The sequence below is a fragment of the Lates calcarifer genome, linkage group LG23, assembly GCF_001640805.2.
Source record: "Lates calcarifer isolate ASB-BC8 linkage group LG23, TLL_Latcal_v3, whole genome shotgun sequence".
In the NCBI taxonomy this organism is placed as follows: domain Eukaryota; kingdom Metazoa; phylum Chordata; class Actinopteri; family Centropomidae; genus Lates; species Lates calcarifer.
The window spans coordinates 2,493,824-2,507,938 of record NC_066855.1 but is presented as its reverse complement, the minus strand read 5'-3'; the positions used below and the strand labels follow the sequence as shown (position 1 = coordinate 2,507,938).

Genomic DNA, 14,115 nt, shown 5'->3' with positions numbered 1-14,115 from the left:
GTCAGGCTGGTGTTGTGACAACCTGTGCTTTTATAATCTACTGTTAAATTTGCAAGCATTTTTTTTATCTCTGTGTAGCTTTAGGCATGCTGGAAGGCAGATTCTTTTTACCTTTGGACAGAGTAAAACTAACAGTTACCCCATTTCCAGCCTTTACGGTAAGCTAATCTAACAGTCTCCTGGCTGTAGAATCATAATTGCAAATAATATCTGCTTTGAGAGCAGTATCAAGCTTCTGATTTAACCCTCGGCAAAAAAACTCATTAGCATATTTCCAAAAATGTCAAATTATTTCTTTAACTCTGGGCTGGAAATGCCTCTGGGCACTGAAAATTGGAGAATGAGCACAGATAGTAATTGACATTCAGTCTTATCCCAGGTTAGTCTGCTGAGTCACTGTGTGTACTGTATGTGAAACCCTGGACGTGCTTCACAGAGCTCATGTTATAGCCCTAAGCTCTGATAAACACATTCAATCCCTGAGATCATTAGGCATCCCCTTAAATGGACCAGAGTGTGTTCAGAATTTAACCTGGTCTTAATCAGTGTATTTAAACATGCCCTTGTCTTTGTCTAGTCCATCTCTCAGGACTAGATTTACTATATCTCTGAAGCGTAATGGGGAACATAGGAATGACTCCAACTGGTTTTGCTAGCAGACTAATTTCTCTATTGTTTTAATAAAAATGCAGATTTTAATTCGGTTTACTGGCGTGAAAAGTGTTTTTACAGCCACTTGTCTGGGCACACAATTAAATATGAATCATATTTTTCAGTCATCTATTTTCAATTTCAACAGCCACAAGGCATTGCTCAATTATGCTGAAATGATGTAACAGAGTCCAATGAAATACCATACTTGAACCTCTCCCCACTTTAGCATGAGCTGTTCTCAAACAGCACTTGTTTCCATAAATAAACAGTATTACGCTAACAGTTTTATTGGGAGTGGGTAGGAGCAGTTGGATTAAAGTGCTGAGAAGGAAAGGGAGCCAAAGTAATGTGATTAAATGTAATTAAGACGGCACTTGGATCAGACAGGTGGAATCAGTCAAAGTACCCGGAAGGAAAAGACGACATAAGTCAGCACTTTCGTTTTTTATTATTGTGCATAGAGTAATATTTTGGATTGAATAAATACAATCAATAATAACTGCAATTTTTTACAGCATGAAAAATAAATATATTCAATAATTACAAAATACAGCCTGAGCATTACATAGTGTATTTTTTTCCCCTTCCTATCATAACATGCTTTGGTTAGACCATGTCATACAATAATAGTAATTTCATTCCAGTCAGTGCACAGCACCTTTGACATGCTACAACAGTATGTTTTTGGTTTTTTTTTAAACCTGACATCCAGCATTAAAAGTGAAGTTTCCAAGAAATCAAAGGTTGATTTGAATTACATATTTAAAAAATAATGTTTTATTCCATCTGCATTTCCCTCTTATAATCTTCATACCAAAAGCATCTTAAATGTAAAATAAGAAATATCTGCTATTCTAGGAAAAAAAATCAAATAACTCAGACTGATGAAGGAAACATGCGGAGGCCATGACAGATGGTCAACAGAAGGTTTGGAGGGGTTGTGAGCTGACAGCTGTTGGATTTAAAAGTGTCATCTTCACTTGGGGGTTTACATCTGTGATTCATTTCTATATTATACATTGGGTATATTTGAATACATAAAAGAAAGCAAGCCAAGAACAGTGACAATGGTGACACCTACTGGATGATTTTAGGCACTGCATCCATAAATTCAACACTGGAGTATACAGAAAATGTTCTAACAGTAGTCACATTGCTGTCATGCCTGCTGTTAGTAGCACCACAGGTTTTCAGGAAATGAATAAATGTCCTGATGGACATTCGTGCAGATAAATGTGACAGGGGAGTCTAACTAATATAGTTAAATTACACATACAGTCCAGTTGATGCATAAATAACAAAAAATAAAATAAAATAACTCAGACTACAGATGCTTCATATCCTGTAAAATTAACCAAGTGGAACATGACACTAAATCTGCCAGAGTTTGGAGTCAATATTTCCACTTGGATCAGTCAATGGGAACATGTACACAAACATGGATCACTGAACTGGACAGAAATGTCAACAAAACACAGAATAAAGTCAGATTACACAATAAACAAGCACCGTTATCTACCCAGTCCAGAGGTGTTGAATTAGGGTGGGTAATCCTTTAATACATGCAATTCAAATGATTACCCAATCTACTGCAAACACCTCTGTTACTGTAAAGACCTGCAGAGAGTTTGAGTGGATATGAATGTGGGTTATGAGGCTAAATTTGAAGTATATGATTGTCTTGGCTGCTTCCTTGACATCACAAACACACATCACGACTGACACGATGATTATTGGAGGTAGGTACCACAGGACTGCAGGTTTCACAGTGACAGGCAAGGAGAGACTACAGCAGGTTTCAGATCAGACTATTTCCTGTATGCTGTAATGTGAATTTCATTCTTACCAATAAACTCATAAAAGGGTACAATAATACCAAATGTTGATCAAAACTTTGGCACAAAGTCATGTTTATGACGAAAAAAAATCAGAACAATAAACAACAACAGCAGATTGAGCTAATGTAAATTCAGTTGTTTTGTGAAGATCCGGGAATGTTTCTTTTCAGCTTACAATAATAATGCAAATCACATTGCTTTTTAACCGATTATGTAGGGGTGTACTGAATGAGAGGGAGATGGGATGGTTTTGAAAATTACAGTTAACCTCCTAGTGTTCTATATCACTGGAGATTGTGTGGACACTTGAATACCACTCTTTGATAAGGCATTAAGGCCATATTCAGTACTAGAGTACTAATGAACTTTTATTGGCCATTGTTAAGTTTCAGTCCCCGTTCTTATGGCTGGGGCTGGGATCTTGTGTTAGGGTAGTGAAGGAGCTAGCTGCACCTAGTTGGTAGTGATCCACAATGGGCTCATTCACCTGCCTCTCTTTCCTCATTTCATTTTTTCTACCAAACTCTGCAGTAATCTCAGCCAGCGACTTGCCTTTAGTCTCTGGTAAGGTGAGCCCCAGAAACACAGCAGAAACCAAACACACAGCCAAGAAAGGCAGGAAACAGAAATTCCCCAAGCTGCTGACGATGAAGGGGAACAACATTCCTACCAAGAACAGGCTGATCCACATAAGAGAGCCAGCGACCATGTACGCTGCCGGGCGAGCTGCCTGGTCAAAGATCTCAGCTGGTAGGATCCCTGTCACCCCTGCAGGGCCCAAGCCAAAGCTAAGGATGTAGGCGAATACGCATGCCATACTGAGATAGGGCATCCCTGCCACCCCATGGCTCTGGAGGGTGAGGGCTACAGTGAAGACTACAGTCCAGCAAGACATAAGACTGTAGCCTCCAACAAGAAGGTACCTGCGGCCCACACGTTCAATCAGAAGATTACTCAGTATAGAAGCAGTAAGCTCAGATGCCCCTGTGCCAATGGTGACATACTGGATTTTCTCTGGAGGGATCCCAGCTTCAAGAAAGATGTACGAAGCATAGAAGTAGATGGAGTCGTTGCCGCAGAGCATCATAGCACTACTGGCGGCCATGACTGTTCTGAGCTGGGATCGCAGGTCACGATCCTTAAATAGGGACCAGGGTGTTTTGGCAGCTGCAGATCCAGAATTTAAGGTTGTTGATTGTTGCTGCTGCTGCTCCTGAAGCATCTCCTCCATCTCCAAGACAGGAGCCTCCCCACCACGGAGTCTCCCAAGTGCCCGGACACATGCTTCCCTGTCACCCCGGTCAATGAGTAGGTATCTGGGGCTTTCAGGGAACCAGGGTAGGGTAAACAGCTGTATCAACCCCGGCAGAGCATTACTAGCTAGTAAATAGGGCCAGAGAGGCTCTGTGCCCAGCAGCTCAGTGAGACCCACAACCTGACCCAGGAAAATCCCAAATGCAGTGAAAACAGCAGAGGAAAAAGCCACAGCACCTCTGAGGTGTTTGGGGGCACTTTCTCCAAAATACATAGGCTGGATGTTCATACTTACACCTGAGTTCATCCCCACCAGAAGTCGTGCAAGGATGATCATCTCAAATGATTTCGCCAGCTCACACGTTAGCACAAGCCCAGCGCCAACAAACAGGAAGGAGTTGTTCAGAAGCAGAGACTTCTTTCTCCCAAAGTGGACTGCCATAGGCCCTGCTAATAGCGCACCAAGCAAACCTCCCAGTGAGAACGCTGATACAATCAGAGTCCACACAAGGGTCACCTGAGGGATGTCCAAGCTTGTGCCCCAGCGCTCCACGTAGGTATCATTAATGAAGCCCTGGATGTAGCTGGTAGGAGCATTGATGATTGAGATGTTGTAGCCATACTGGAAGGTCCCTCCAATGGCTGCAGAGCACACAGTCAAAGCAAGGGTCCTGCCACTGCCTGATGGTTTACTGGTTTCTTCTGGTACAGGGTCATTTGTGGAGTTCATCTTAAGACTGGCTACTTTATAGATAACTTTACTGTTAAGAAAATATGGCATACAGGAAGTGTCTTTGGTCTTCTATGACCAAACTAATGTTCTCCTCAGCCTGTCCCTGCCTGTGACATTTTACTCCTAAAACCGGTTTCATTTTGTTAAAGTATTGTTGTGCCCTCCGTGTTACCTGTCAGGCAACTTCCCGACAATCAAATACTCTAGTTTTGTTGCATTGAACCTACCACAGCTGCATCACTTAGTAGTCCCTAAGCCTTTAACACTGTAGTAGTGTTTCTGCGTTCAACTATTACCATTAAAGTAATGAGCAGAGATAACACAAGCCACATAACCAGCGGAAATAAGAGAAAATACCCTGACAGAGAACGCTGAGGGGATTAACGTACACTCTCCACCGCATGTCCCTGCCGCTGTGCGTACAGTGTTGTGATTGGTTCACATCCGACTGCGCTATTGCGTCATCTCCCTGCGACTGTAACTGTCACCAGTCGGCGAAAAGATGTAAGTGAACGTTATTATTTCAGTTAGTGTTTCTTTCATTTATGTATGTATGACAAACACAGAGCACCGCAGTAACGGAGGAGTCAAAAAGTACATTATATTTAAATATGCACAATTGAACGCTAGTACAACATTTTAACCCATATTACCTTACTAGCAAATGCCTTCATTGGTAACTGTTTGTTTTCTTCTCCTCTGACAGGGCGCCTTCCCCAACAAAGAGGAAGGAGGATGACAAGAGCAAACAGCGAGGTAAAGAAAAGTCAGGAGCTACAAAAGAAGGAGCTGCCAAGGACCGGGGCAAAGAGAAGAACCGTACACGGTGCAGTGCTTCTACTGCTGATTACTTTAAAAATATTTAATGTGTCTAGATGTAAATGATGAGTGAGACAAATGTTCTTGTGTCTTTAAAGGAACATATCCAGGAGATTTTCTCCACCTATGGCAAGATAAAGATGATTGACATGCCCATGAACCGTGTCCACCCCCACCTGTTCAAAGGAAGGACATGGATGATGCGGAGAAGGCCTTGAAACACATGGATGGAGGTAAGAGGATGTTGGGGGGGCATGAACACAGAAGACTGACTCTGAACGGATTGCTTAAGAGCCATGTTATGAGGCCATATACAATACAGTGCAGCTCTGACACTAGAGTCAGCTCATGTGTAATGAAATAAATGTGTGGATTTTCCTGTATGTTTTTCTTTCAGGTCAGATTGACGGTCAGGAGATCACAGTCACGGCTGTGCTGACTCCCACAGTGCGCCCTCCCCCTCACAGACTGTCCCCTCCCCGCAGGATGCCTCGTGGTGACGCACTCCACCGCGAATGAGGAGGAGGTAAGCAACATGTAATGTGAGTACTGCTGGTGGAGAGGGTGCAGCAGTGCTTGACCTGGGAAACAAATCATACAGATGTCACCACAGCTGATAAAAACTTTGGATTTAATGTTTGTTGCCGTGATACTCAAACTCCACAACCCTGTATATGTAAGATGAATAAGATGTCTCTTTTTTATTCTTGTTCTCTCTGCTTTTCCATCTGTTACTCTTTCTTTTTCTGTGTCTTGCTTTCCCTCTCCTTTAGGTCTCGGTCTCCACGGCGACGCTCTCCGGTGCGGCGCAGGTCTCGATCCCCTGCCTGTCGTCATCACGGGTCCCACTCCGGTTCTAACTCCTCTCGCTAGTGATTGGGAAACCACTCCTCTACTGTGTCTGTGTCCTTTTGATCAATGTGACCAAACAAACATGAAAGAAATACAAGTTTTTATGGTTAAACGTGATGAGAGCATAGATGTCCAAATCATCACTGTGTCACTCTAAAGCTCTAAAGCTAAATGGCTATAGTAATCTTATTGATATGCTATTGGTGGTGGTGGATCTGATAGATCTGCTTTACATGTTCCACCTAGAACTACCTTCCATGGTTCATATAGATGGTGTCTAAATCTTTCCATTGCTCTGTGGCGCTGTTAGCTTTTAATGATGAACCTCAGCTGGGCATAAAAACCTATTTGGAATATGTGTACTTTTTTGTATTAATGGTGTTTTTTGCTCAGGTTTTAATTTTTTTTTAAATACACAATTTGAAAATTCAGATAAAGGATGGAAAATGGACAGATTTATTATCACCTACCATCATATGTTAAAGTTGTGTTAGCACAGAGCAAATCATCTGCTGGGACAGATTCTCTCATCTGTGTCTGTGCTCTCATCACTGAAACAGTAAATTAACTTTAAAACTTAAAATTATAGTATTATATGTCAGTCAGTGTTTATGAAATCTATCTGGCAGGGCCAGAATGTTCACCTTGTTCACCTAGTTGAATTGCCCTGTGGTGAATGGCAGTCTGTCTACTGTAAATTTGTAGGTTGTGGCTGGATTGAAACACCTGTTTGATGTGGTGTCATTTTTGTAGAATTTGTTTCTGATGCTCCCACATCACAGTTTACTGTAAGTCGTTATGACAAAGGCAGCTATCCATGCAAGTCACAGGGAGGAAAATACTAATTAGTCATATAGGTCTATTTTAAAATAAGTACAAAATAGTCATTATTACACTGCAAAGAGGTGAAAGCATTACTGCCTGTATTACATCAGGAATTACTGTTGTAGTCACACTGTGAATTCAGATGTTTGTGCTTTTAGTTTTGGGAGTGAGAGTTGTGTTCGTTTCCTCAGTGGTGCACTGATGTTATTTGCAGGACATGGTGTGTGTGTGTGTGTGGCTTGACAATAAAGGTCATGCTTTGAATTTAAATACACTGTTTTCTGTCAGTGACTCAAACACGTCACACCATGATTTCAACAACTGTTTCTGGGAGGAACACTGAGCAACCATCACAAAAACATTTGGTGTTGCTCTGTCTCTAGAATGAGCGATGAGGGGAGTTTCCTTCATATGGGTTGATTTATACGAGAGATTTTTCATCTAGGAAGTCAGAGCGTTATCGTTCCTCCTCTGTGACAGGTGGTCAGAATCACTCGCTTTAACGTTTCCTATTAGCGGACCTCTGTAGAGACGTGCCGGCAGTCTTGGATCCAGGATGGCTTTCTCCGTGAGCTGTGAGCTGGTTTTCATGTGTTTGACTGTGCTGCTTTTCATTCCTGCACAAGGTGAGTGTGGCTTTGAATAATAGTCTTTTAAACAATAACTACAGCTAAGCTACTTCACTGAGTGTGACATACTCAATAATACTGTGTTAAAGCACAGACATGCAGTAGACATGAGAACTAATGAGAACATTATTACCTCCCAACTTTTTCATTGTAGGGCAACTTGAGACTGTGACGCGTGAACAACCAAGGTTAGATCACGTCATTCCCTCCTGCTGCACGGCTGCCTCAACGGCCCCCGTTGTGGAAACTGTCAAGGCCTGCTACGAACAGAGGGAACACATTTTTCCCAACTGTAAAATACATGCATACATGTAAGTAAAAATATATATACATGTACATACAAGCTTCATTTGCTGTTTGTGTTGTGGTGAGTGAGCCCCCCTGCAAAGCTTATCATGATCAAACCAGAATGAATGAGAAGGAGAGAGAAGACAACTGGACCTTTGGCTCAATCTGTTGATGGAATTTTCAAATCTGGATCCAGATAACATTAAGGGACATTCTCTAATCTACGGTCAATACCATTTCCATGTCTGTGTGTTAAGAGCTAGAGCCATGAGACAGTTACTTTATCTTAGCATGACTGAAAGCAGCTAGCCTGGAGCAGTGCACCTGCTTACACCTGTAAAGTTCACTAATAAATACATAAAATTGTTGGTTTTACCATGAAACATGTTTTTGTTTTTCATCTAATATTTGACAAGAAAAATGTCATAGCTTCTCTGCTGATGCTGCTGCAGCTGTTTTTATGGCTTAGGTTATATATGACTCAACATTTCTTTTCCCTTATCTGTCTTTTCAACCCCTCCTTTAGTTTTGTCACTGAGAGTAACCGAGCATATTGTGTGGACCCAAGTGCCAGCTGGCTTCCAAAGAGGCTTGAGAAGTTAAAGGAAGTAAGTCTGGAAAACATGCTTTTCTTTATTTCCCTCTAAATTTCTTTGATCTTGTCCAAGGACAAGGATAATTCCTAAAATTGAAATTTTCCAAGCTCAGTTTTTGTTTCTCTCCTCAGAGGGGAATACTTTGCAAACTGTTGTGAAAGGCCCTCACCAAGTAAGATGAAGACGATGCATCTGTTTCATTTATTTCCTCACTTGACAAATATATTGATTAAAAATGCACTTGTGGGAATCTATATCATCTTTAAAATAAATAAAGGTCATTTTGAAAGTTGTCTTGGTTCCACTGGTGAAGTTTTCAGCATACAGTTGCATGTAAAAGCACACAAATAGTAAATACAGCCCCAATTTTTTTAAAGACTTCATGTAAATGTTAATGTATATGTTAAAGTAAAGTAATAAAGTTTGGACACCCCAGTGAGTCAGTACTTAGTAACCCTGTCTTAGCAGGAACAGCTCAGGTCAGGGGACTGTGAGGGACATTTCAACATGATTTATTGGTAGTGGTTAAAAATGGTTATATTTACAGGAAAGGTTACATCTCACTAAGCATTTATTGGCTTCTACATTTGGGATTCAGATTGTGAAATGCTGTTTCTCTGTGATGTCAGCACATCACACCATTACTGAAGAAATGTAGTTTATTTTTTATCCCTATAGAGAGGAAACATGGTGATGAACAATTTAGTAACACAGCTGAGTTCCTCTTTCTCTGGGATTAGGGTGTGTGTGCGTGTGTGTGTGTGTGTGTGTGCGCCCCCATATTGGCCACAGATTTTTTCTTGCAAGTGAAACTTCACGAAGTGTCGGTCAGCGAGTGTCAGAATCAGGCTCTTCATTATTCACTATGATAGCTCTGTGCAGAACATGCTTCTCTAATAGTGTGGACAGTCTCACATGTGTTTAATGTCTTGCTGCTTCCCTGCACAAGGTGAACAAGGCTTTGACTGATGACTGTTAAAGTCTTTGAAGGGTTAGGAAAATCTTTTTGAATTGTATTATTTACCAAATGGATAGCATACTGTCATCAAAGAAAAAGAAAGATGTTCAGTGGAGAATGCTATGTGGTATTGTGCAAATCAAAAACAGATGCTGCTGCAGGATATTTGGTCCTCTCCTAACAGCAGCTGCACTGTGCTATAGAAAGCGTATGGATTTTCCCACAGTTAACATATCAGTCAACATATATGTTGAGGAAACTGAACCTGAAACTTCAGTTTATCTGTACTTTGGCTAATGCTCCAGTTTTTCTGTCACTTTAAAGCTTCATTAAAACAAGTCTTCTCTATTTGTCAGTGAAGTATTGTCAGTGTCTATTAATATGTCAATTCATTTCGTATAGATCAGATCTAATTGATCGATTACAAACTGTTATGAAATCATTTGTCTAACTGTACTATATAACAGCCTACTGAACATTCTGGCCCTGCTTAATTTGGAATTTGAGGGTATTGCACGTACTGAGTATCTTCCAGTTGGGTAACTCAGTAGCTCCCTGATGTTTTGGTAATCCCTCTCTGCAGCTGTGCAGCTGCACCCTGCAGGACATCTTATCCCTCCCTCTACAGCAAAACACTCCTCCTTTACAGCTGTCATCATATTTGTCATTCAACAGATATCCCGTTCGCTCACTGAGTTTCCAGGCTCGTCATTAACCACTGTTACCACATTTCTAAGTTACTGAGTTATACCAGGACCCAGGATGCATTTCTCCATTAACTTCAGAGTGTGTCTCATGTTTCTAACCACGCTGCTCATCCTCCCTGAACAAGGTGAGTGAGATTTTCTCTACTAATGAGTAAAGTGACGAGCATTTGCTAAGGGCATGTATATAATTCACTGCCACTGAGAGCCTTCATCAGTTCATTCCTTTGTCTCCTGAAGACATCTTAGTTCATTTTCAATTCACTTAATTCAAATATGACTTTATGCTGTATGCACACTAACTGGACAGTACAGTGATCATCTTATGGGTGCAGGATGTTTTCATCTGGCGACAATATGTATCTCAGCATTGCCAAGGCCTGTATTAAATGTTCATGGATAAAACCTCCTGATATCATTGCAGAATGTGGTGCCCTGTATGTTCTCCAAAATACCCCGAGGCAAAACAAAAACAGAGGCAGATGAAAGCTTTTCACACAGAACATCCTGGAGATAGATCTCTGGCTAAGAAGTCCACATGGACAGTAGCTGGAGGAATTTTCAATCACCAGTTCAGACAGAACACAAGGCGAATTTTAGAGGTGACATAATTGCAAAATGTTGCATTTATCCCGAAACTTTATGAATTTACTTCATAAATGTCCAAACAGGACAAAGGAGAAACTGAAAGGAAATAACAGAAAGCTTTGAGTTTAGCTCTGATGTCTGTACCGGCGGCACGTCGGCTGTTGAATGAATACAAATGGTCACACAGCTGTTCTTTTGTTATTCCAGTCACTTTCCACTGAATCAAAATGTTTCTGCTTGGACCTGAGGAACAGTTTGCCTTGTGTAGTCTTGCTAATGTTACTAATGGTATTCTGTGTGTTTGCTGTGCTGTAGGGCATCCTCAGTGTTACTGGCCCAGGCCCAGGAGTCTAGGACATCTCACTCCCCCCTGCTGCCGACAAGTTTCAGTGGCCCGCATTTCAGAACCCATCGCTTCCTGCCATGAACAGAAAGAAACCACGTTTGGTCACTGCAAGGTTCATGCATTCATGTAAGTAAAAGTTTGAACTCTGACACATGCTTCAGTGATCTGTGTGGTCTGTGTTACTTACCACTGCCCCCAGCTTTGTGTTGTTCCTGGAGACCTGGTCTTGAATGGGGAGCAAAATTTAATTAATCTCATTAGTAACATTAATCATATTTGAAAAAAAAGTGGGAATTGTCCTTTCACAAAGCCATGTTTTTTTATTTTTACCCTTTTCTTCTATAGCTTCACCACTGTGAACAACACACATTATTGTGTGGACCCAGCAGCCAAGTGGCTTAAAAGAAGATTCCAGATCTTAATGAATGTAAGACTTTAGGAAACACTTTTCACAGCTGAAGCTTTTACATAGTAATGAGCAAATCTATATTATTTTGTTTTTGCTTGCTTGTTTGTTTTAAGATTCTAATTTGATTTGCATAATTTTAATTTAGTTCTCACAATGCTCTCATTGATGTTGTACATCATTTACTGTGAGAGCTTTCCGTGTTTTTATTGTGTTTTTACTTTTGTAATAATTTGCAGATTTCAACTTCAAATTGGCCTGAATGGGGGGAATTTGAATATTCTAATAATGTGGAACCTTTTATTTTTCACAGATGAACTGAACTTGTTTTTCTCCACAGAGGGACACACCTGTATGTTGCTACACCAGCTGAAAGGTCTTCAACAAAATGAAGATGATGGATCCTGGCCTGCTGAGCAGAAATCTTCACATTTACACCTTTTTTGTAATATTCTCAATATATATATTATATATAATATATATTGAGAATATATATATATATATAATATTCTCTTACGTTTAATAGACCCACTTCTGTTGTTTTTAATACATCTCAAGATACAAACTGAGTCACTGTGGACAAAAATAATCAGTTTAACTAAGTCTTATGTCGCCATATAAAGTCTCAGGCAGCTGAGAAAATTAAGAGTCTGGAGTCAGCTGAAATAAACACAGTTCAGTTCAAATACAAAGGATTTATTGACAGTTCAAAACAACATCTCTATATATTATACATTTTTATCTTATGTACACAAGTGATTGATTGAATAAGGTTGTACTCTGTAACCTCAGACAAAGGCCACAGTCTCCAGCAGTCATTCTCAGCTTCACTCAGAACAGTCTTTGCCTCTCCTTCTTTTCCAGGACTCTTCTGTCACATCATTTCCAGCAAACTGTTGGACATGTTAAGTTCAGAGAAACACCATCTTCGTGTTTCTGACGCAGCAGCTGTGGTGAAAGCAGGTCAGGGTTTAGTGTCTCTGTCTGCTTGGCCAGGAGGAGGATCCATCAGGTCCTTGAAACCCAGTTTCTCCAGAGGCTCCCTGGCCATCAGCTGACTGGAAAACAGGAAGATAACAAGGAAATGATTAAAAATGACAAGTCATGTTTAACAGTGTGTTTAGCTTTACTGAGTCACCACATGTAAGGATAATGTAAAATGTAGGCAGTATTTATAACGATGGTTCTTACTGGTTCATCCGACACTCCAGGTAATCTTTGGACTGCAGGCGACACAGGGAGTTGTCGAAGCTGTTGTCTCTCAGACATTTCATAAACTTCTCCTTGAAGTCTTTACACTCTCCTGAAATAAAAAATACATTTGTCAGGGCTTGTCATGCTGCAGACAGTGTTCATATTTGTACTGCTGGGATGTTGTTTAAGGATTCTCCATTATACACACAATTGAACGTGTGCTTTCTAGCCATATAAACTTTCCACTGTTTGTGATGGAGTTTCAACTTAGGTTTGAAATATTCTACTTTTTTAATGCAGTAAATAAATCACACTTCACTCTGACAGTTTGCTGATTTAAATAGAACAAAGGTCAGTCTGAAGCACTTCCTGTTCTGAGAGCTGTGAGATGTCTCACAGACTGCACCAAGGAACAGCTGGCTGTTTATCAGTCAAAGTTACAGAACTCAAAACCTTCAGTTCTGCAGTGACATATAGGTAAGAGCTTGTTGTACACATCGGTTCTCTCAGTGTTATTCAACAGCGACGCAGCACAGTCTGTGTCTTCACTTACCAAAGTGATCCAGAGGAAAAGACCCTTTATCCGGAGGCCGAGGTTTAAAAGTCTTCGAGCCGAAATTCATGGCAGTGGACATGTTTATCAGTGTTTAGGTCGCTTTATCCACAAGGCAGCAGTGACCGTACGTGACTCCGCTGTCGCGTAATTATGACGTCGTATTTTGGGGGCCGTCTCAGCAAACAGACATTAGTAATGGAGTGGATCTCATCGATGACTCAACTCCAGCTCATTTTGTTCCTTAAAAATGTATAAACCGGACACCATCCCATATCAACCAATACAGAATCAGTCTAATAATTATATAAAACATCGAGACGTTGTATTTATACTAATATGGCTTAATATGCCCATAAATAAAATAGAAATATCATACTGAGACCACAGGAAATAAACAAAATGCTTACTGTAAAATACAGCTCAGTATTATGTAAAGAACTAGTCCACACAGATAAAATAAAGTAAAATAAAACTGACCTATAATAAGATAAAAACACCCAGAGTCATAAACTTAACAGGGCATTTTTTAATTTATATACCCTATATTGGAAATAAAAAATACATTGCATATGTTTACCATGAAACTGTGCAGCACTGGTTGAAAACTACAAAATAAAACTAGTAGATATAGTTAATATAAATAGTTAGATGGCAAAAACTATTTTTCTGCGTTTTCTTTCAGTTTCTTTGTTTTTAACACTTTCAACATATATTTTGTTTCTGGTGCCTTCGTCTCCGTGTGTTTTAATTGTCTCTATTTGGTCCAGCTTTCTTGGTATTAGGCCGTCAGCCACCTGTAAACCAAAGGTCCCTCAGAACAACCCTGAGGAACTGATAGAAATATTGTGTGTGAGTGTGTTTAGTTCATTCACCGC

General features: G+C 40.4%; 2 protein-coding genes, 1 long non-coding RNA gene and 1 pseudogene across 3 annotated transcripts; 2 read left to right on the top strand and 2 right to left on the bottom strand.

The window, feature by feature from the left end:
• Window positions 1-1,083: 1,083 nt before the first annotated feature.
• LOC108889179 (solute carrier family 2, facilitated glucose transporter member 11-like) lies at window positions 1,084-4,527 on the bottom strand. Its single transcript, XM_051066141.1, has one exon. The coding sequence runs from the start codon at window positions 4,525-4,527 to the stop codon at window positions 2,881-2,883; it is 1,647 nt and encodes a 548-aa protein (XP_050922098.1). The 3' UTR covers window positions 1,084-2,880.
• Window positions 4,528-4,876: 349 nt separating this feature from the next.
• Window positions 4,877-7,206, top strand: LOC108889180 (RNA-binding protein with serine-rich domain 1-like; annotated as a pseudogene).
• A 3,851-nt stretch (window positions 7,207-11,057) lies between these two features.
• Window positions 11,058-12,182, top strand: LOC127139166 (uncharacterized). Its single transcript, XR_007809162.1, has 3 exons — window positions 11,058-11,210; window positions 11,430-11,511; window positions 11,831-12,182. It is a non-coding gene; the product is annotated as an uncharacterized LOC127139166 (long non-coding RNA).
• Window positions 12,171-13,406, bottom strand: LOC108889182 (cytochrome c oxidase assembly protein COX19). Its single transcript, XM_018685545.2, has 3 exons — window positions 13,238-13,406; window positions 12,682-12,793; window positions 12,171-12,548 (listed from the first exon to the last, which is right to left on the bottom strand). Exons 1-3 carry the CDS (start codon window positions 13,317-13,319, stop codon window positions 12,455-12,457), a joined length of 288 nt encoding a protein of 95 aa, XP_018541061.1. The 5' UTR covers window positions 13,320-13,406; the 3' UTR covers window positions 12,171-12,454.
• Window positions 13,407-14,115: the final 709 nt, after the last annotated feature.

Bases quoted from the DNA above. Each gene is read 5' to 3' on its own strand.
- LOC108889182 (XM_018685545.2), bottom strand. From the start codon at position 13,319: ATGTCCACTGCCATGAATTTCGGCTCGAAGACTTTTAAACCTCGGCCT. The intron at 12,794-13,237 runs GTAAGTGAAGAC...TTTTTATTTCAG, and splicing joins TTTTCCTCTGGATCACTTTG to GAGAGTGTAAAGACTTCAAG. The intron at 12,549-12,681 runs GTAAGAACCATC...CCTGTTTTCCAG, and splicing joins CTGGAGTGTCGGATGAACCA to TCAGCTGATGGCCAGGGAGC.
- LOC108889179 (XM_051066141.1), bottom strand. From the start codon at position 4,527: ATGCCATATTTTCTTAACAGTAAAGTTATCTATAAAGTAGCCAGTCTT.